This window comes from Phalangium opilio, unplaced genomic scaffold (assembly GCF_054372755.1).
Source record: "Phalangium opilio isolate 3A_F unplaced genomic scaffold, DU_Popi_V2 ptg000042l_1, whole genome shotgun sequence".
In the NCBI taxonomy this organism is placed as follows: domain Eukaryota; kingdom Metazoa; phylum Arthropoda; class Arachnida; order Opiliones; family Phalangiidae; genus Phalangium; species Phalangium opilio.
This window is the reverse complement of record NW_028324166.1, coordinates 437,602-460,408: the sequence shown is the minus strand read 5'-3', so window position 1 is coordinate 460,408 and position 22,807 is coordinate 437,602. Positions and strand designations below refer to the sequence as shown.

The window sequence follows — 22,807 nt, the reverse complement described above, 5'->3', positions numbered from 1 at the left end:
CCAAGTGTTTTTTCTGGGTTTTGATAATGTTGATTTGAATTTGGCGCTGTTTACCTTGCTTATTTACCTGCCTAGCACTGTGGTGTTCCCGTATCGGTGTAGGGCGCCATCTCTAGGAATGTAGAAAATGCGTTTTATGCAGTTTGAAATTCAGAAACGGTGAATTTTTCAAGTGTGCAACAGTTTTTTTTGATTTAATTAATGTTTAAAACGAGTTAATTAGTAAAATACCGTTGTAAATAGGGTCATTAACCTTAAAATATTCGAATTCATTAATAGTTTTAATTCCTCCAAAGGTATCTACTTTTAAAATTTTCTTTATTATAATTTTGACCAAGGCTTAAGATTTGAGATTTCTTTTTGTGTAAATATAAAAATGTATTTACGTAAAATGCATATTCTAAAATTATTTTAATGTTGATTTTAGTGTTTTAGATTGAATCTAAATATAATATCTATTAATTTTAATCTTCCCCAAATTCATTTACAGATTTTATTTGAAGTTTTCGAGTCAACTATGAAAATGAAAATCTTGCAACGAAGTCAATCACTACCACATCAGGAAGGATCGTAAAATTGCAATTATTTTACACTGAAAGCTGTTATTCAAGTAAGATTTGAATGATCTTAGTTTATTAGCATAAAATAAATCTAAATATGGCAATATTTAGAAATATATACATATTTAACAACAAAAACACGTTTAAACCAAAATTATCTTGCGGTGTTGCATGCATGTTTAAAAATAGAGATCCGCACGTCGCGTCAATAGTAACTCTAGCCTACAGGTGTAGAACTATTAGATCAATAATCAATTTAATTTCCTTTGCCCGTCTGTCTGTTCTATTCCATTCTCACTTCAACTCCCCCAACTTGTCCTTGAAGAAAGGCTTTGTACAAAATAGATATCGGTAGTTTTTCCCTTACAACTACAACAACTAAAATTTGGTAGGAAACTTGGGGTGGCAATAGAAGCATTTCCACCATAAAATTCGTTATTCTTTCTTTAGTGTAGACTCACACTTGTTTCCAGAAAACACTTTACTCCCCCCCCCCTTAAGAATCGGAAGTAGGTTATAAGGTAATGTCCCGAAGTTATCAAAGGGAAAAATGAGATACAAATCCCATGCAGTGGAATAGAGCTATCTTAGGTAAAGTTCAATTGAATTAGAAGTCTTTGGTGGTTTTTTTGAAGTCCCTAATTGATTTGGTACCAAGTATTTTGTGACATTTAGTGTCGTTCTAAAGAGATCTATTTGACCTATGACCTTCTCAAGGGATTTTCCTGGAAATAACTTTAAACTAGACTTATGACTCTACGAAGTATTTGTAGTGTCATTGGAAAGAGATCAATTTGACCTATGACCTTCCCAAGGAATTTTCCTGGAAATAACTTAAAACTAGAATTATGAAGCTACAAAGTATTTGTAGTGTCATTTGAAAGATATCTATTTGACCTATGACCTTCCCAAGGGATTTCCCTGGAAATAATTTAAAACTAGAATTTAGACTTTTATATTATATTATTTTTCATTTGATAACTCGATCGTTCCCGTTTATTGACTTCTGTTAAAATTGTTATGGGAGTGTGGGGGGGTATTGGTAGTTTGGGTTATGGACTGTGTATTTCTAAAGAGGACCGGAAACCTTTAAACGGTGCAAACTTAATCACTTTGAAAATAAATAATTAATTTCTTCAAAATTACCTTGATATACACCAGAAACCGATACAAATCCTGGAGTTAAATTAAATTTGGAATGACTGTTGATATGCTAGTTAACGGTAATGGTTAATTTCCTGACCGATATTTGCATACCATTGTGTTAATATATATTTTTGTATTCCTGGACAAACAAATTAAGGCGTTTTCGCATCCCCTTTGGGGTTTAGGCGATCCATGCATGGATAGTGGTAGAGTTGTTAAAATCCCCTGGGCCAAATGACAGTAATTGAAAGAGGAAGAGTGTGTTCCTATACGGGGAGAGGAAGGGGGGATTGGGGTTGGGGTAGAGAGAAGGAAGTATATCACACTTGGTTCAGGAAATAGCTTCTCAATGCGACCATTAAACGGCGGCGCTATACGTATGTCTTGCTTGCAAACCTCATTCCCGGCAACACCCCCCCCCTCTTCACCCCAACCACCCACCCTAAATGACATTCGGATAACCTGCATCCCCCCCCCACCCCCGCTACACACAAATCAATGTTCAATGCCCGAATATGGCAACTTCAACTAGAGAGGGTTCGCCGCAATTTGAAATAAATATATAATTAATTTTCAGATTGAAATTCCGAACTGATTATTTTTAGATCATAGGGTTAACATAAGTTGATTGACAGTTGATGTTAAGAGGGGATATTTCAATTAAGAATAATATTCTTTATTATAAGCAAGTCCACTCTTAATTGGGACAATTATCTTTTGAATTACTGATTAGCGTAAGAAGCATGACGCTGCTCAAACACTCTTAAACCTTTATTACAATTTGAGTAAAAACCTAAGAAATATTGCAAACTAAAATAAAATGAGCTGATTTTAGTAAAATTTAAAAATTACCCGAAGTTCTGGGACCATTCCACAACTTAACCAGATATCGCTTCAACCCTTTTCAGAGAAACCTAACCTAATCTAATCCCGCGCTAAAATCAGTTAACCGACTTTGTTGAACTTCTTAAAATTCCCTGACTTTCCCATGGATTTAACTGGGTCCAATTCCTTGACGTTTCCAAGTTTTCCCGGACCCGTAGCAACCCTGGAAAACTTGTATTTATAACCAATATGAAAACTCTAAAACAGTAAAAAAAAAATCCCATAATAGTTGTTCGTGTACGTGTACAAATTGATGTACAATTGATAGTTATCCAAACAACAAACTTTAATTTTCAAGTTACAAATGATAAACCAAAATTAACATTGCTAGAGCCTCTTACCTTCTTTTCACAACGCGATTGAAATTCTGCCTCGTTGGCTTACATTCCATTTATTTTATACGATTTTATGTTCAAGTACCTCGTGAGCGTATTATCTCTCCACTTCTAACGTTCTACTCAGGGGCTAGTTCTCTAGTGGTGATAATAAATTTATGAAAAGCAATATTTTTTCCTATGAATGTTCGTCAGTATTAAAAATGTTCCCCTTTCCTAGAACTGGGTTCTAACAATAGTTGACTTAATTAACGCAGCAGAAAATCGAAACCAATATATTTATTTGAATTATATAAGAGTTACAATGTTTTTCATCTGATTTGTATTGAATTGTTTCTCACGGGTGGCGTTGAGGCGGCGTAGGGTGACGTAATAGTTTTAGGGGAGTGGGGGGGGGGTGGAGTATTAAGCGGATAGGCGTGATCGGAAAAATAAGACATTATGATTGTAAAGGCGCCACCGTCGCCCACCCCCCCCCCCGTTACAATGTCCCAAGTTTAAGTAAGTTTTATCGATGTTTCTTCCCCCCCCCATTCGGAGCAATTTCGATTCCAGCACCTACGACAAAGGAGCCCCCGTTTAGCTGCCCCCCACACTCCCCCCGGAAAGCAAAACCGCATTTCATTAGCGAAATTGAAATGTTTCAAATTCAATTGCGATCCAGAACCAATGATCCGCGACCTTATTTTGGCTTTGAAAAACACCACTAAAATGAAGAAGGTGATTTCCAAAAACTTCAATTGGCTTTTTTCCGTTGTAGTAGTAGACTAAGAGGACCGCACTATGCCCCATCCCCCTATTACCAAGGGCAAATTAAAATAAGTGGAAGTGTGTGAGGCGCACCTTAACAGGGTTCATACAAACCTGGAAAAATCAGGGAAATAAATAGTTGACAAAAACCTCAGGGAAAATTCAGGGAAATTTCGAATTTTTAGTAAAATTCAGGGAAATTTGCGTCAAACAGGGGCCGAGTAATTAAGCAAAATGTTCGTAAACATACCCCCCTCCATAGGATTAACATTACACTATACTTTGGAGGCTCATAACTCTGGTTCTATTAGAGATACGGGGATGTCCTTTGATTATGTAATAGTCCTATTTGCCCCCCCCCCTCCTTCGTTAACATTTGCTCCATAGGATACTGCATATACGGGGAAAAACCTGGAAAATTCAGGGAAGTATATGGGGAAAAAACGTCATGGAAATCTCAGGGAAATTTGTTTTCCAAAAGTTGTATGAACCCTGAATAAGTTATGATCGTTGGAGTGTTCCTATTTAGTCTGTATACTAAGCCTTTGACAGCTCCTCCTCACCAGGCATCGCTTTACCTCGAATCTATGACGTTTCACCTACGTCAGTTACTTCATAACAAGCTCCAGTTTCTAAGTTACCAGTTCCCAAACTTATGGCCAACATATCTTATAAACTTATGGAGTCCTGTACTATTACCCTATTTGAATTGAATTTGAAACACCCTGTATTTCATTATAGCGCTGATTAGAACTGAATTGATTTAGCTTAATTAAACGGAAACCTTTCGAGTAGAAAATAGCGTGCAAAATCAAGTGACTACCTCTTTGTAAACACGTGGTGTATAATCCGTTGGAGTCTGAATATAATGAAACCTTGGACTTGTACTTGTCCTGCATAGGTGTTATTAGCAATGTTCTTTTCTCTGTGCACGCCATGAAGAGCGGGGGACGAGACGTATGGGACTCAGTTTTTTAAACAATGGGCCTTCGAAGGGGCAGGGGTTGGGGGTTCAGTTGAGGGGGTAATATCCAGGGGGCGCTAATAACTAGAGGAAAAGTATTTTGCTTGATTGATGACGTGTCATTTCTGTGAACAAGATTAAACGTTTTTTAATGCAATATTACATATTGTTGTATTAAGGGGCCAAAAACCCACCCCATCTACCCCCCATCTCCCACACTCCTACCATGCAAGACACAAAAGGGTCCGGGTAACTAACTGAACTGCCTACTGCCAAGACGACTATAGAGGTCGGGTGGTTGTGAAAAACTGTCCTAATCAATGGGCTCTTAAATACTTCCAAAATAAATAAAGATTTATTAGAATTACAGAAGAAACATTGGAATAAATACGTACGTTTTTAGACATATTTCACAAATATTCAAAATAAAAAGGAAATGGTTAGGGCATTTTTGGAAATGGTTAGAACGTTTTTTGAAATGGTTAGGACGTTTTTTGAAATGGTTAGGACGTTTTTGGAAATGGTTAGGACGTTTTTGGAAATGGTTAGGACGTTTTTGGAAATGGTTAGGACGTTTTTGGAAATGGTTAGGACGTTTTTGGAAATGGTTAGGTAATTAAAAATAAAGAAAACAAAGCAAATCAAATCTGGAATTCAGAAATGAGATCTTAGTAATTGTTTTGGGGAAGAGAGTAGCCCCTCTATTTTTACCTCTAAGTGAAACCACTAACATTATGTAAATGCGTTACGACTATTTCTTTGTCCAAATGCGATTTTGAATTGTATTGCTTCGTGTCTCAACCATCCTATTTATGTTAGCTAAGGTGTTGTGCGTTTGAAAAGTGACAAGCTCCCATTATTAGCGGAAAAGTGTCAAAGGTGTGGCCTGGGACGATACCCCCTCCCCCCATCCCCCCGCGGGGGTCCAAGTTGCGAGATTCATTTTTCAAAAAATTATAAAACTGAGCTGGAGACGAGACAGGCGTCTGTTTCCATTGTTTTCGCTACCCCTACAAAATACAAGCGAAGTCCTCTCTCTACAACATCCAGGGTAGGAGACCGGACACTCATAAGTAACCTACTAATCAATAAGTATGATATACCTGCTTTCCATTGAAGTAAGGCTAATTTTCTTGAAGCAATTAGAGTGTTGAACTTGTTCCTAATCGCGTTATGATGATGTCGAAGTTGTTGCCATTTGCAGGGCAACTAGGTCTAGCTCTTAAAGCGGTTAGCCCCCAATTGGACAGTGTTTACAGTGAACGGGGTTCATTTCCTCTACCATTGAAGCTGGTTTTTTAATAGACTAATGACACCCCATGTTATTGCCCCGTATAACTTAATACAGTCGAAGGCAGAGGGATGCCATTACTCTATAATGGTAACTAGATTATGTGTATAGTTTCCACGAAAGGAGGTGTTATTGCCGTTACCCTAGTGTTGCCAGGCCGTTACTGAGTCGAGAGATCGGCTAGCAGTTCAGTTTGAATCAGTACTTGACTCTCAGAAGGCTTGACAACACTGCACTGAAGTTTTAGCTGCTTAGAGAGGGGGAGACATTTTTTCTAGCCCCTTTTAACAACTTTGCTTTTTGGGGAAATCGTGTCTATCATACTTATTCTTTTTAGGTTACTTTAAGGGGTTACATTGTATGAGCGGGCTATAAAACGCTTAGGCCTTTGCCCAATTTGAAAGTAACTAATTATTCTTTTCTTCCCCCCGTTTGTCCCCCCCTCTGCGGCCTTTCTGTCTGAAATGTTAATGGAATGAGGCACTGGGGAGGGGGAGGCCCCCGCTGAACTTTTTAAACCTTTTGCGTTAATCTCGGAGGAGATTTACAACGTGTATACTACGCGAGCCCTTCCCCCAAGTCCCAGGCCCCTGTCCCCTCTCCCCAACGGAATGTGTGTCCCATACAGCGCTTACTTGTCCCTCTGCTGCTGTTGCTGATGACAACGCGTGCAAAACTTGTCCCAAAAACTGATTCTTTTTTATTTATTTATTTTTACTTTAATTAAAGGCTGGAGTATATAAACCCCTTTGTTGTTGTATTTCATATTCGTTAAAGGTTAAGGGGAATTGGTTTTAATATGAAATGGAAATGCCTTCATCTTTCTTTAATTCCGATTCTTAAGATTGTTTACTGTTTATAAATATGCCATATTAGGGGGCTAAGGGGAATGAAGGGGCGACATATTTATTTTTGAAAATGTCATTCAATTAAAGAGTGGAAAGGGCCCGATTATTTTACAATGGCAAAAGTGGCCCGCTTTCAAGAATTCCTTACTAGGTATAGAGTGGCTGTAGGAAAAACCAAAATGTTTTGACAGTGTTATGCCGTTTTAACTTAGGACTGCCAAGAAGTGATATCTAGTTTATTAGGGAGAAGGTATAAGATGTCTAAATATTCGCGAGAGCCATAGTCCCAGTCCCCCTTTCAAAATACAAGAAGGGACGTAAAAGGAGGCCTCCGGGCTATTTCGTGCCTCTCCTCAGTCGGACAAATACAAGTAATTTTCGTCATTCGCGTTGCGCTGACGTGCACGAGTTTTGAAGAACCAATGAGATGCTGGTTGTTGTAATTTAGAGGCGGCGGGATTAACTCCGGGGTACCTACAGTCCGTTTGGACTGGAGATAAAGAGCTGGAAATGTGCAGGCGAATTTATACCTCCTCCCTAATAAACTAGATATCGCTTCTTGGGACTGCTATTGACGGCATTAGACATCAGGTGAACTTTGAATAAAAATTATTGAAACATTAAAAGATATTCTACGTCTAGACTTGTATTTTTAAGAAAAAACTGGCAAATATAATTCTAAGAATATTTTTTCGGCATTGCGCTTAATTTAGAGGGTCGTATTGATACTCAATTTGTTCAGTCTAATAATAAAGAAAGAAAGTAGTTCATAGGCCTATAAGTAGTTCCTGATATTACTGAGAAGATATTATCTAGGACACTTTGTTGGAATGGTGGATAAGACCGTATAAAGGTAATTAACATAAAGAGATTCCAAGATATAGCCTAGAGGGAGGAAGGGGGGAGGGGGAGTAGTTCTTGTTCCATATCTGTTTTTGCACCAGGTGGCTATTGAGTGATTAAATTATTGATCCTATACTTCTTACCCCCCTTCCTCTCCTCCCCTCCCAGCTTCTTATAGACGTTACAACAAAAATAAAGCTAATGTAACAATTCCATTCACGCTTGAACAGAACGACATTCTCGCACGAATATTAATATTGCAAGCCTTTCATTTATTTGTAATCAAATAGGGGATATTGTCAATATTGGTTTTTTCTTCAGAAAGGTGTTTGTTTGATTGGAGGATGTTTGTTCTCTATGATGATAGATAGTCATAATTTGTTAATTTAAAAATTTTATTGATTAACCATACTGATTGGTTTATATGATTAGTAGCGCTATTAGGGGAATTTAGGATCGTTAGAAGTGTTTTGCTACATGTTCAGTTTTTGTTAAATCAGGGATAGATTTAATTTTAGAAGTAGGAATGGAGAACGGAACGGTTAGTATTTACTTCAGTTATTCCGACTCATAGACCACTCAGTATAAAGCCCCCTCCCTCCAACACGTAACGAAAAGTTTAAATTATCTTATTGGCTCACTCACTTGAACTACGCTTTCATGACGTTGCTAACGGGGACGGCGAAAAATACGTAATTCCTTTTTACCTCTGTCGCTATGACCTCCCGCCTCCTCTTTCATACCCCCCCCCCGTCCCACGGAAGGGGGGTCCGGGACTTTGACGCGCGCCAACATTACTTACTCTGTTCTCCATTCCTACTTCTAAAATTAAATCTTTCCCTGGTTAGAGCATAATTAGGACACATACGGAGTTGATTATTCGCGTGAAGATGGTGCTTATTCATTGGCGTATGTTGTTGTAATATATGGTGCGGTAAATCTTGGGGGGGGGTGCGCGGGGGTCCTTTGGGGCCCATGTACTGATTTCCCCGAAGATCCGTTTCCTTTATTAAACGTTCAAAGGTAATTACGTTTCCAGGTAAATGGACTTCTCTCTTCCGCCTGTTTTTTTATACCCCCTCTCTCTGAGTTAAATAAAAACAATGTGGGTAATAGGTTCGGCTCTGATACGCAGTCGAATCTCCAAATTAAAGTTATTCTCTTTCATTTTATCCAATGCGCGTATCTTTAGCTTTGGATCTCGTATTAATTTGGTTTTAGTTTAAAACTTTTTATTTATTTATTTATTAACTCTAGACTGACTACATTATCGTAATTGTCTTATATATAAGATTAAAATTTGAAAAGTATAAGGCCTAGGCCTGCGCATTTTTAAATTAAACTTTTATAAAGTCACTGATTAAAGTTAAGGATTTTAGTTTTGGGAATATGGGGTCGTGAAAGGTCACGGGGATTTTAAGAATTTTAATACCTTAGTTAATAAGTCGATGGGGAAATTTCTTGGGTTGAATGAAGATTATTGGAGCGACCTTCAAACTTTACAATATGTGCTTCGAAAGAAAATTGTAAAATAATTAAGAATTTACATGTTTATAATGAACAACAATATCCCATATTAACATTGACAATCAATTAACTTAGGTTTGCCTAATTTTTTATATGGAAATGTGAAAGAGTACAAGCTGAAGTAGATAATAAATAATGATAATAATAATAAATAAATAATACATAACATACGTCTCAATACTTTGTAAGTCCAATGACCACTCAATTCACAGACTTTGAGTTCATTCATTTTGCTTTAAAAAATCTTTATTAATCGGAAATTTTTATTGAGAACAATACCAAACGTGTTTCCCAAATGCCAGTGATGTTGGGGATGGGGGGGGGGATTACGTGATAAATTTAAGGTTGCCACGAGGGGGCAGGGGGGCGTGGCCGTAGACGTATTGTATACTTGGTCTGAATAATCTTTTGTATAATTAGCGGAGGTCTAAAGTTCTGGAGCGAGCACACTTCACTCTAGTCATAATTAATCATTAGACAACTTATTAAACAAAAACGTGCTCGTGCTAAAACTCCAAGCGCAAAAATAGCAAATCAAACCTTGGAGAAAATACACAAGGAGACGCTATCAATAAATTTTCAAATGAACTGCTTGACTAATACGAGCAACCCCCTAGAATAACGACGTTACAAGTTGAATTCTAAATCAATCCTTTTATTTTATTTAAAACCGTGTAGGCTTATACCTTCCCTTTTGGAAAAGGCTTTATGTCTCTATTGAAGGAAAGAAGGTGGGCGATAAACAAAGGGAAATTATTTCTGTTAATATTTCTGTTTTTAAATAGATCCAAGGTCGTGGTGGTGCCGTTGGTTTCCTTTTTTTTACGGATTTGTGGGTATTTTTTTTGGCGGGAAAGTATTTTAACAACTTCTTTAAGGGGGCGCGTGCGCATTCAAACGTGATAGGAGTGTAAATCAACCCTCCTCCCCCCACCCTCCCAACCCTTGAGCGCGAGAGATTAATAGAGACGCGAGATAAATTTCCATTCAAGACCAAAGCACGTGCGGTTTCATTCTCAGAATACATTAAGGGAAATATTGATAGCTTTAAGTTGGGATTTAACTAGACTTACCTTTCAGCGTGTGGAATTCCCCAACTGGGACGTCACGCTCGTGCGGTTTCATTCTCAGAATACATCAAGGGAAATATTGGTAGTTTCTAGTTGGGATTGAACTAGACTTACCTTTGAGCGTGTTGAATTCCACAACTGGGACGTCACGCTTTGAAGTCTATTGACTCAAGTGGAATTCTTAGAAAAATTCCGCATTCATTGTTTCACCATGGATAAATAATGGGCGTGAAATAGATAGGATTTGCAACTCCCTCTATTCCTACTATGAAGTTGCAAAATAGAAAATACTCAACATAAGAAAAAATACTGTTTTTTGTGTGGAATAATTTCGAGTCGTTAAATTTAGTTCTTCATCTGTTTTTATTTGTATCAATTAAGGTTTGAAATAATTGGATCAGTTAAAAAAGGAATTATTTGTCAATTATGAGATGGTTTTATTTTAAATATTATTATTTTTCGGTTTTTTTTTAATTTGTAACTATGATAGACGTTCATTGGGTAAAAATTGAAAACCAATATATCTAATTGAGAAGAAAAACGTTATTAAAAATAATTATTTTAATTAAAATAATAACAACGTACTGGAATTCTCGCAAATCAGTAGAATCGTGGAAACTCTGGTATATTTTAAAACCTGGAAAAAAGTTAAAATTGAAAAAATGTTTTTATTGCATTTTGGGGAAGCCTGTTTTTAGGGGATCTCTTTATAATGGTTTTTCCATAGAACGCCTGTAAAAATGTTTTCCTCTCAATACACCAATGCGCAAGACAAAAGCTATCCTAAAAGTGTTTTACTAATTTTGGCAAATAATTAACTTTTATTAAATAGGGGTGCGAAATTACTGAAGCAGAAGGTATTAATTAAAGGGATAGTGTAGTGTTTTATTCCGACTATTGTAAAGTTTTCATAGTTTTAAAAACTATAAAATGTGAAAACTAAAGCTAAGTTGTCATTTAAAATTAATTTAAAATATTCAATAAAAATAGTAGTAAGAATGTTTCAGATACAAAATTAAAATTACTTATATTTTTTTAAAGGGTTAATAGCATTTAATTTCCAAAAATCGCTACGTTTTTTCTTAGTTTTAAAAACTAGAAGATGTCTATTAAGTTGTTTGAAATTAATGACGTCACAAAACGGGTCAAATGTACATATGAAACACTCCGAACATGCGAGAATTGAATTTTACACTATACTATCCCTTTAAGAAGCTACATAAAAATTTCTCTTATCATACTTATTAGAAACGATGTTACTTATGTCTTGAGGGTACTTACAAATATGAGCTCCATTGACTTTTTTGTCGTCGTGTCGTAGCTGTTGATAATCAACACTAGCCGCGACGGAAATCACAACGTGTCAGGTCAGTTTAGTTCAGTTCAATTCAGTTTTGTAGTAATTTTTTTTTCTCTTTTTCATGTTTGAAATGTTTCAATAATTATTATTATATCACTACTTGTTTTTATATTTATTTATATATTTATATTTATTTAATTAACGTTCCGAGTCTTTTTTAAATCTATTTAATCGGTATTTTAATTTAGTGACGCGTTCGCATTGACTTCAATGTTCTTCGATGGAATTCTGTTTTTTTAAACTACGCTGAAATATTTTAATTGTTCTTATTTTCGGAGTTTCAATTTTAATTTAGCACTGTTTAGTTAGTTAGTTTAGTTAGTTTAATAGTTAATTCGAATGATCAGGGTAGGAAAAATAAATTTTCTATTAAATATTATTATTATTATTGAAAGGCGAATCTCGGCACACGAGACTTTGAAAATAATTCACGAATAATATATTCATTGTGGGGGAGAATAAACCGATTTAGCGCCCCTCCCCCACCACCGCGTCAATTTGAATCTTATTGCAGGATTAATTCCGTCACTGATTTTGCCAACAACTCCTAGGGGCGTTTCCCCCGTTTCGGTTGGTTAACTGAAAATATAATTTAATTATTAGTTTTATGTTTATTGTTAGTGTTTAAGTCTCTTATCAAAACGACACATTTTTTTTGTTATCGGAAGCTTAATAACGAAAGATAACTCATCATCACGATTAGTTGATACAGTTGTTTTTTTCTATGCGTGTTTAGGGAGATGTGTCTGACTGAAATGGGTGGATCTTAAGTTAAGCCCCTCCCATTTTAGTCCCGCACATGGGAAATTAACTTCTGTTAAAGTAAATATCACTTGCCAGTTGTTTTATTTCGTTTTATTTGTAACTCATGCATGACCAAGTGCGTTTGACTAAAATGGGCGGGGCCTACGTTAATCCCCTCCCCTTTCAGTCTCGGACATGGGAAATTAACTCCTGTTAAAGTAAATATCACTTGCGAGTTCATTTTATCGTTTCATTTGTAACGTGTGCATGACTAAAGTGTGTTTGACTACAATGGGCGGGTCTTACTCTTAGCCCCTCCCATTTTAGTCCCGAACATAGGAAATTAACTTCTGTTAAGGTAAATATCACTTGCGAGTTATTTATATCGTTTTATTTGTAACTCATGCATGGCCAAGTGCGTTTGACTAAAATGGGCGGGCCCTACGTTAAGCCCCTCCCATTTTAGTCCCGGACATGGGAAATTAACTTCTGTTAAAGTAGATATTACTTGCGAGTTTATATCGCTTTATTTGTAACGCGTGTTCGACTAAAATGGGCGGGTCTTACTCTTAGCCCCCCCCCCATTTTAGACCTACACATGGGGATATAAGTTAAAGTAAAACTTTTGAAAATGCGTTCCACTATAGCTACCCGTATTTCTGCCCTGTGTATTAAATATTAATGCAGTTTTAAATTGGTTACTATAAATATAGTATTTATAGAGTAATGCACTTCAAAGTAAAAACATTCATTGACACTACCCCTTATAAATACCAATGGAAAACGGCAATACAGCATACGTTAACGTATGCAAATACGATGTTTACAAAAAACTCTACTGAATTTATTTCAAAAATAAACTGGGGCTTTTTGTCGGGTGCAGAGTTTCAATATAAGCGTGGTATATCGTTTCTATGAGTAGCATTGAATCGAGCTCACCTTTATAGAAGACTTTTCCTTCCATTTTAGGACACGTTAGACCCTGAAAATATTATTTTACACAACGTTAACTGATCGCCTAGCTCCCATGGAGGAAAGAAAAAAAATACTCCCCAACTAAAATTTTGATTCAATTTTTTTTTATTCCTTTTAAAAAAATATTCCTCCCATTTAGCTTTACTTTCCTATTCCCCTTCCCCCTCCCCTCCCCTAGTTACATCACGCCAAGAAGAATGAGGTAGATCAGGTGGTTTAGGTACCGTGAAATAGCTATTCAAGGGTGTCCCATAAGAGGACCAAATGTCATAGAAGTTTCGACTCAAAAATGGTTTTCCATAGAACCATGTCCCAAATGATTACCATCCCTTTTTGAAACACCCCCTGTATGTAATTTGAAGTTTTTGGTTGATTCTCAACCACCACATCTATTAATACTTCTTCTTCTTCATATTAGGGAGGGTGTGGGGTGTCTTTAGTCTTAAAAGTAGTTCGATCTGCTGTTGGGGGGGGGGGACAGGGTAGGGGTGGAGCTTCTATATCGCCTCTCTATCTGAACCCCCCCCCCAGTCCACGCCCTCCCCTCCCGCCGACGCCGCAAAAACCCATCGACTAAATTTTTACATTAAAATCTAGGTCGGGTGTGTGAGTTTTTTATTTTGTTCAGTTTGACTGGTGTAACGGGTGTAAAGGCTAAGGTATGGTGGCTATATCCAAGGGTGATTGTGGTTTGGCTTTATTACACGGGATACGGTGAAGATAGGGAAGTTTTTTTAAACTCACGGCTTTCCTATGGAAATCGATGTTCGTCCGAATGACTCGGTTGTTTAATGGAAAAGTAGTTCGGAAATTGTTACCCAGGGGAGCCTTCGGGTTCTTCTCGTAGCCTTGCTTAAGACTCCGCAGCTGGAACAACTGTCCATAAGACCAACACACACATACCATAGACAACGCACGCGATGTAGAGAGAAAAGCAAAGAGAGAAAAGAATTGGGAAGAAAATTGTTTTAAGAATTATGTTATATAGGGAGTGGGGAGAATTTCCCTAGCTAAACGTCACAACTCTGCTTAGCCAATCAGACGCCTTCCCTCACTAGCCTTACACTCTGTAAATTTCGCCGCCATTTTGGTGGAAAAGGGTGGAGCGGCCATTTTAAGCCACGCTCCCTCTGTTGTCTCTATCGCAAGAGATCACCTATGGGACTTAGCCCCGCTCCCCAATTGTAAACATCTACTTTAAATAAACAAATTGAAATTGAAATTGAAATTGAACTTCGAAAATATGTTGTTAACAAGTTGACCGTGAAAGAAACAAGATGCCCCTTAAAACATCTGTAGTTGTTAAGCGAAATTGGCTCGAAATTTAGTACTTAAAATGGCCACACCGCGACGCTGCGTTTTCTACATTACTCAGTCTCTTATAGGTCTTTGGTTAGTGTTAATTGGGGAAAGTTATTTTTGATTCGATTTTACTCGCCTGTTGTTTCGTGATGTAAATGGGTTTGTTCATGACAATCCACGTGACCGTTTCATAACAGCCGGGAGTCGTGAGTGACCCCTCGTACGTCAGGAAGCTCTCCGTGTCCGGAAGTAGTTCTTTTATCGAGATATGTTCTAATAACGTCGTTTGACCTATAACCCCCCCAATCCCCAATTTTTTTTAAAAAAAATAATAAAAAGGGAACTCCCTTAATTATTAAGATAATTAACTTTAATTTATGTATTAATTAATTATTTAATTACCTCTGTGCGTGATATGATGTAATTGGCTCGTTAATATTCTTAATTCAGTATTGGATAAATCACCGATCTGAAAATATGATTTAACAAATCGGAAGAAGTTGATTAGGGGCGTTAGTTTTAATTAGAATTCCACGTAAATTTTTAATCTAATTAGAAATAATTAATTGTAATTACTTGAAGTAATATTGATATGGCGACGATTCCGTCTGTATTTCTTAAGTTAATGGCTTCTGATAAATTATTGTGGATGTCAACGTTGTAGCCAAAAAGCTGCAACTGCAATATTGCAATATCAAATGCAATATTAGACCTAAACATTGTATGTTATAAATAAACGCAATTATGGCAATTATTCAAAATCAGTTCAGTTAAATTTTACAGATCCTAAATTGGTAAAGGATTTCATGATACACCGGTGTATTGCGGGCTGGAGTTTTACAGGGGCAGGTAGGAAATACATTACTGGTTTTACCCCTGGAGGTTCGGCGTTCGAAATTTCGACTTTTTTAATAAAAAATAAATAAGACCTTCCTTTATGAATACATTATTTATTTCCTTAAGCCTTGGTTCTTTATTTTTAAAAAAAAAATTTCACGTGCTTCAACGATTTAGTGTAATACCACGTGATTTGTGATGGTTACTCCCCCCGTTTTCGACTAGCAAAGTCATTCTGTAGCGTTTAACGATGAAGTTTTATATATTATATAAAAATAAAAATCAATAATGTCAGTTCAGTGCTGAGGGGTTTAAGCGGTGATGTGGGGTTTGGTTAAAGATTATGGTATGTAATAAAGTTTGGTATCGTTTTGGGTGGAATAAGGAGGGTGCCGCCCTGTTTCCGCACCCAAAAAGAGATAAATAATGGCCATACCTAAAAACTAAGAACCCCCTTCATCGAGAGATTATTATTTCCAGCGACTTTAAAAGTCCCATTTATATTTGGCATGCAGAGACTCGCTACTCGATCTACAGGGTGGGACGGACTAAACCGATCCTTATTTGTCAGGGTAGGAATTTGTGGCTGCAACCTGACCTCCCTATTGAGCCTAACTTGAACATAATCTAAGCCTAACAAAACCTGAGCTTAACTTGGACATAATCTAAGCCTAACAAAACCTGAGCCTAACTTGGACATAATCTAAGTCTAACAAAACCTGAACCTAACTTGAACATAACCTAAGCCTAACAAAACATGAGCTTAACTTGGACATAATCTAAGCCTAACAAAACCTGAGCTTAACTTGGACATAATCTAAGCCTAACAAAACCTGAATCTAACTTGGACATAATCTAAGCCTAACAAAACCTGAACCTAACTTGGACATAATCTAAGCCTAACAAAACCTGAACCTAACTTGGACATAATCTAAGCCTATTAAAACCTGAGCCTAACTTGAACATAATCTAAGCCTAACCTAAACATATCCTCATCTAAACACATATTGGGTGTCAAGTTGCCGTCTTATCCCCGAGGTTACTGTACTGACTACAGAATCGGTATGACCTTTGACACTTTGCGTTTAAAGCTAGAAAGATTTGATTTCACGAATAATTCATCGACACTCAAAATCAGCGTCTTCTTATTCTGATCCGTTCCACCCTGTACGCGTTAGTACGCCTTCTTGAGGGACCAAAAAGGTTTTTAAAACGATTCTTTCGCGTGGAATCGAGCAATTTGGAGTGTCTGATGTCCAGTCTTACTCTCTCCTAGATGCGAATTGTACCAGCTCTCTTATACTATATATTTTGTAACCTGACTAGAAAGGACGAAATTATACTAATTAAGCCCCTCCCCCTCCCCGCCCGCCCGCCTGCCCTCTTAAGAATCTTCAAGGAGCTATACGGGAAATAAGCATTCTTTTTAAAATGACCCTCAATATGCAAATTTGCGTACACTCTCTGGACTGCAGTGCTGGGGAGTATGGTCCTATACCCGCTTAACTTCTTATGTTCTTACGTGGTGATAATTTTTATAAATTTCCCCACTTTATTTTGGGCATTTTCTTGTCAGCTAGTGCAGTGTCTTCTTAACAAAGGTAGAGTAACTAATTAAGAAGAGATTGCGAATCTTCTCATGGTTTCATTGTAAAGTTTACGCAGTAATTGAGGATCAGGGTAAGTTAGTTGACGTCAGGGTGGGTTGGGTTAAAGGTTAGGGGTCACATTGGTCATGGAAGATTTGAAAGTGTTAAATGATTTAACAAAGTTCGGGGAAATAATTTTAAAAACAAAGTCATGGAATTTAATTTTAGTGTTGGAAAATTAGAAATTGCAATCAAGATTGAAGAGTGTTTGAGTAGCGTTGCTTTTGCTGCAATAATTATGTGATTGAATGATAATTAACAGTTAAGTTGTTGGTGACGCAATAATATTCATCTACCTAGGCCTAATAAAACATAAATTAGGGATAATCAAATTAAGGGACCCAGCTTTAAAAGTCAACTCAAGGAAGTTTGATATGATCTGAATTATTAAGTGAGATTAAACTTAAGAAAAATTGCGATGGTGGTATTTATATTATAAATACCCTACTGTATATATTTTAACAAGTTTCCACGCATACTTTCTACAAAATTAAAAAAATAACAAAATCTAACATTACGCGGGAGTCAAGTTTCACGCTATTTATGAAGTCGTGAAGTCGTTATTGCCAGGTTGGTGATCGAGCTTTGAATTTGCAATTTGTTTTGTAGGTAGAAGCGTGCATGTTAGAATAGGTTAAAACAGACGCGCGTTCGTTTTAGTGGCACAGTGCATGTGGATACTCTTTTTGTGTATGGCGTGATGGGACACGAGTTTCATCGCGTGAGCTTTTTGGCGTCGCTTCCGCCATTTGTCAAAGTGACAGGATTCCTTGTAGGACATGCCACGACACACCCCCTTCCCCTAGCTACATACACAACATGCACGCACATACTAAACTGATCCGCCCCCCCTTCTTCCCAATATAAAATGCAACCCCCCTTATAAGTGTATCACGGTGCCAAATAGAGTAGACCATGCAATTTGCAAAGAAAATGTTTTTATGGCCCATAGTTCCCATAAAATGTTTCAATAAAATCCTTTATTTTTTCGTAATGTATCCTAAATTATTCTAGATTATTCTAAATTATTCTAGATTATTCTAAATTATTCTAAAATATCCTAAATTATTCTAAAATATCCTAAATTATTCTAAAATATCCTAAATTATTCTAAAATATCCTAAATTATTCTAAAATATCCTAAATTATTCTAAAATATCCTAAATTATTCTAAAATATCCTAAATTATTCTAAAATATCCTAAATTACTCTAAAATATCCTAAATTACTCTAAAATATCCTAAATTACTCTAAAATATCCTAAATTACTCTAAAATATCTTAAATTATTCTAAAATATCTTAAATTATTCTAAAATATCTTAAATTATTCTAAAATATCCTATACTTTTTTAATTTAAGCGTATTAACCTTTCAATATAATTGTTGTTGCAATATACCCTCAACCTATGGGTCATTTTCTATGGAACTAAAAACATACTTCCTTTTAATAGATTTTTTTAGTTTAACCTAATTAATAATGCAGAGCTAAATTGTAGCAATACAAAACCTTCCTATGAAATCCCATTAAACAGAAGAAAAAATCGTATTTTTCCCCCATGACGAATTTAAATAGTCCCATAGCATCCTATATAACCTAATCTTTATCCAATAAAACTGCACAAAATTATTTGTAAATAAAATTAGCTTAAGGCACTGTCTTTAATTGACAACATCGCGGTAGTTGCATCGTCGGGGAGGGTGTTTAATTAAGGACACACATACCTCAGCCGGGAAGACTAATCCCCCGATGGTATGTTCGGATCCCCGGTCATCGTTGAGTCCGAAATGCAGGTGCAACTCCTGGAACCTGTAGGTATAGGAGAGCGGACCACCCGTGATATTGACCAGGAATAACGAGGAGGAATTTACACGGAAGACTACGCTGTGACCGCTGTTTGACAAGAACCCCGTTATCTGCAATACCATGCAGAAAATCAATCGTTAAACCTTGGTCTCTCTCTGTGTGAAGGTGGCGGTGGCGAAAGGCCAGCCAATTAATAGATTGTCAACGTATTTACCCGGTGTTTATCTATATGGACGGATTTGAGATTGCGGTCGTATAGTAAGAGGTCCGGATCAACGTCCACCGGCGATTGCCGTCGACCGTTGTTGCACAATGTCCAAGTGGGATTCATGATCCCCCAGTACTCGGGCCCTGCAATTACAATAAAAACACTCGTATTATTTTCAAGCCCATATTCAGTTTGAGCCTTGGTATTGTGACTGAAAAACGAAGGGACATTCACTACACTCGGTGGCTTAATCCTCGGTGTCATTTATGGGTAGATTTATTTTCCCACTCTACTTCAACTAGGGTTCCCAGACAGTTAACCGCGATCTGCGTGGTTTTATGCACTGAACGCACTTCGATTTGTTATATCCGTTAAAATTTGAAAACGCCGTTGAAGTTACGGAACTGCCATAGTTAAGAATTTTTACAACCTCAAAATAAAATAAAGATTTGTTGCTTGTCCAGTTATCAAATGTATAAATAATTTTTTTTTCAACAATTACTACCCAAATATCGTTCGATACTGATTTGAATGTAAGAAGGTAAGAGTGGTTATCCCCTCGCTGCAAGAGCAAGAACTTCTCTCTGTTTAAGCTTCTGATAAGTTAATTGCGTAATTAGGCTGAGAATTTCCAGAATAAATTTCGGAGGAAGCTTCCTTAAGCCCGCACCGTAATTGAAAAATACAAAGAAATTTAATCAAATTTTCATATTTATTATATACCCCCCTTCTTGGACCACCTCGCCTAACAGTAACGGCATCTACCGTAAGCTAGATAAGCTTTGTTCGAAGCAATTTATTAAAACTCTTGGTTTTTGCATTCCATCAAATCCTCGAAGTAAATTAACCCGAGATTATCCAAGCCATTAAATTTTAATCGCGACCTCGTACAAGTTTAGATAGAGGAGGCGTTTAAGATGTGAAATTTATATCTTTTGATAACTTCGGGACTTACCTACGTTAATATACTTCTGATTAAATCCTAAAATAAACGAGATTCTTTTTGAGCTAATATTCAAACTGTTTTCTTTACTATGGTCGGGTTATATTACGTATCATTGCGCGATATTATTACACGTGGTGCGAACTTGCGCTACTGAGAAGCAAGTAGATCTCGGCTGTGGTTCGCTTTTTACGAAATCCTTTTGAAAATAAAGAAAAGGGAAATTCTAGAAATTCATCTCGTTTATACTTAAGGAAAAAGGGCAGCCATATTTTATTAGTTCTTTTCAACGGTTGCGGAACACTCACTCGACGCGCCATCTTAGATTTTACTGGAAGAACGTTGTAACTCCAGTTAAGGACAAAAGTTTATTTATTTAAGTAATGAAATGAGGAATTTAATTGATTTTTTTTATTAAGAAGTTAATAATAATTAATTAGTTGGATTTCATTTGGAATTTAATCTAATGTTTAATTGTTAATCAATTTAAACTCGTTGAGACATTTAAATCATCTTAAAACAGGGTATATATTACCAAGGGAAAGTCAAGAAATTTTAAAATTGTAATGTTAAAAGTAATTGAAATTTATAATATTGTTAGGGTAATGTTCTAGCGTATGTTCATGGTATGTTCATGCAGATGCCTTGAAAATGTATTTGGGCAATTTAGGAATGAGATATTTGTGGCCACCTTGCAGGCTGCGTTTAAATTTAAAACAAGGCGATGGAATGCGGGATATCAAGGTGGTATCAAAGAAATTCTTGGGAGTAAAAAGGACTCTATTAAATTTGGGGAATTAATTTCGCTCCAGTGATTCCGTTGTTCATCCATGAACTATGATTAAAAGAAGCCTTTCCCCGTCGAATCTCCCTTACAGTTGAGGGTAGGGGGGTGCAGGGGAGGGGGTATGACAGTCTTCAAATAGCGGACAGCAGCGATAATGAACTTAATCCTGACGCAATTAACGCGGCTTACTTCACTCGCCACTCCCCCTTCGACGCGCACCAAATCCCCCAGGCGACACCGACAACAAGATCTACAAGTCAGAATAATATCGACAATCTAGATTCTCTGTAGATAATATGTAGTAGATTAGATTGTAGACTTTAGTTAAAAGGGACATCTAAAGAAATGGTCCCAATCTTTGTCGCATTGCTTGTGAATTTATTGTCTTTCTTGGACTGAGCTGAGGGGCAAGGAAGATGAATTAGAAAGAGTGGAAGATAGACGCTGAGAAAATAGTCCGAGGTCATAGATAGGTCATCGACTTTATAGTTCAAAGACGAAATTAATTTATTTTAATAACAAATTAGCATAAATTATGCAGTGAGCATAATTATTTCTCCAAAACCGCGCGTGTTTACCTTTTAACAGTGATAACTTTGAAATTAATTAATCTCTTGAAAGTGACCTTGATATGGTTTAAACTGCAACTAGAGCGCGATCGAACCCGCATCAGCCAGCCAGCCAGCCGAGTGTTATCACATCAATAAACCGAAACTAGTTTAAGTTTGTATAAGGGTTAAAAAGGCTTAGATGTTTGAAAAATGCTTATCTTTTGGTGGGGCGCTGGCTGTTAGGTTGGGGTTACGGTTCAGGGATATAAGGGGGGGGGGCGGGTTGAGGTGCCCGCTTATTAGATTCGATGCTCCGAAATCAGTCTAACGAAAACACAAAGCTCTTTATGATAAAGTGGAAAATAAATAAGGCTTCTACCTAAGAGTGAAGAAGAAGCGCCCTCTAGCGAGCGCCTCAACTGTTTTATTAATTATCTTTGTTTATGGGCCGGTAACCAAACGCCCCCGCTCCTCTCGGCGCCACGCCACACCACGCCAGCCACACCAGCGCTAAGCCGGGGCTCAAGCCCCACCATGATTTACAGCGAAGCCAAAATTAGCATAAAAGAGGAAGCCCAAGGTATATCTATATAAGCAACGTCTGAAACGCTAAATCAAAAATGAAAACTTTACAGCCTATATAGTTTACTCGGTAAAGTATTGTAGCGCCCCCCCCCCCGAATCTCTACAATTGTCCCCCGACTCTTCGTTACTTAACGACTATAATGTAGCCCATGGAATTTAAAAATTATACAACTTGGGGAAATTTATACAATTGGTAAAATTGTGTAAAATGGAACCTGCATGGGAAAGGCCTGGATTTGTAAAGCGAACGTTAATATAGTTTAAATATAAAAACAAGAGACGCCACGAAGTTTTGAAATTTGTATAAAATGTAAAAGAAATGTTAGGAAAATTCTAAACTTTGTTTAAAATTGAAAGGAATTGTTAAGAAAATTCTAAACATTGTTTAAATTGTAAAGGAAATGTTTGGAAATTCTAAATTTTGTTTAAAATGTAAAGGAATTGTTTGGGAAATTTTAAACATTGTTTAAAATGTAAAGGAATTGTTTGGGAAATTTTAAACATTGTTTAAAATGTAAAGGAATTGTTTGGGAAATTTTAAACATTGTTTAAAATGTAAAGGAATTGTTTGGGAAATTTTAAACATTGTTTAAAATGTAAAGGAATTGTTTGGGAAATTTTAAACATTGTTTAAAATGTAAAGGAATTGTTTGGGAAATTTTAAACATTGTTTAAAATGTAAAGGAATAGTTAGAAAAATTCTAAACATTGTTTAAAATTGAAAGGAATTGCTATGGAAAATTCTAAGCATTGTTTAAAATGTAAAGGAATTGTTAGAAAAATTCTAAACATTGTTTAAAATTTAAAGGAATTGTTAGAAAAATTCTAAACGTTGTTTGAAA

At 36.6% G+C, this 22,807-nt stretch overlaps 2 protein-coding genes and 1 long non-coding RNA gene across 6 annotated transcripts in view; 1 reads left to right on the top strand and 2 right to left on the bottom strand.

Annotated features, from left to right (window-relative positions):
* Window positions 1-484: 484 nt before the first annotated feature.
* LOC149678008 (uncharacterized) overlaps window positions 485-22,807 on the top strand; it is a 136,642-nt gene continuing 114,319 nt past the window's right edge. For 2 of the 3 annotated variants that reach the window (XM_089836048.1, XM_089836047.1), the window contains exon 1: window positions 492-610. The gene's annotated coding sequence lies outside the window, so the exon portion shown is untranslated. Of the gene's footprint in view, window positions 611-22,807 lie in introns of all 3 variants that reach the window. The other variant, XR_016366017.1, reaches the window with a different exon arrangement.
* Window positions 10,637-11,876, bottom strand: LOC149678015 (uncharacterized). The gene is made up of 3 exons (XR_016366019.1): window positions 11,501-11,876; window positions 10,805-10,856; window positions 10,637-10,743 (listed from the first exon to the last, which is right to left on the bottom strand). It is a non-coding gene; the product is annotated as an uncharacterized LOC149678015 (long non-coding RNA).
* Window positions 12,068-22,807, bottom strand: part of LOC149678013 (carbonic anhydrase-related protein 10-like) — a 58,976-nt gene continuing 48,236 nt past the window's right edge. Inside the window, exons 4-11 of one of the 2 annotated variants that reach the window (XM_089836043.1) lie at window positions 19,106-19,242; window positions 18,810-19,001; window positions 15,177-15,278; window positions 15,003-15,069; window positions 14,737-14,891; window positions 14,043-14,174; window positions 13,263-13,305; window positions 12,068-12,158 (exon numbers count right to left, since the gene is read on the bottom strand). In XM_089836043.1, coding sequence (XP_089692169.1) covers window positions 12,127-12,158; window positions 13,263-13,305; window positions 14,043-14,174; window positions 14,737-14,891; window positions 15,003-15,069; window positions 15,177-15,278; window positions 18,810-19,001; window positions 19,106-19,242 — 860 coding nt within the window. In that variant the 3' untranslated portion in view covers window positions 12,068-12,126. Of the gene's footprint in view, window positions 12,159-13,262; window positions 13,306-13,921; window positions 14,175-14,736; window positions 14,892-15,002; window positions 15,070-15,176; window positions 15,279-18,809; window positions 19,002-19,105; window positions 19,243-22,807 lie in introns of those variants that run through there. The other variant, XM_089836042.1, reaches the window with a different exon arrangement.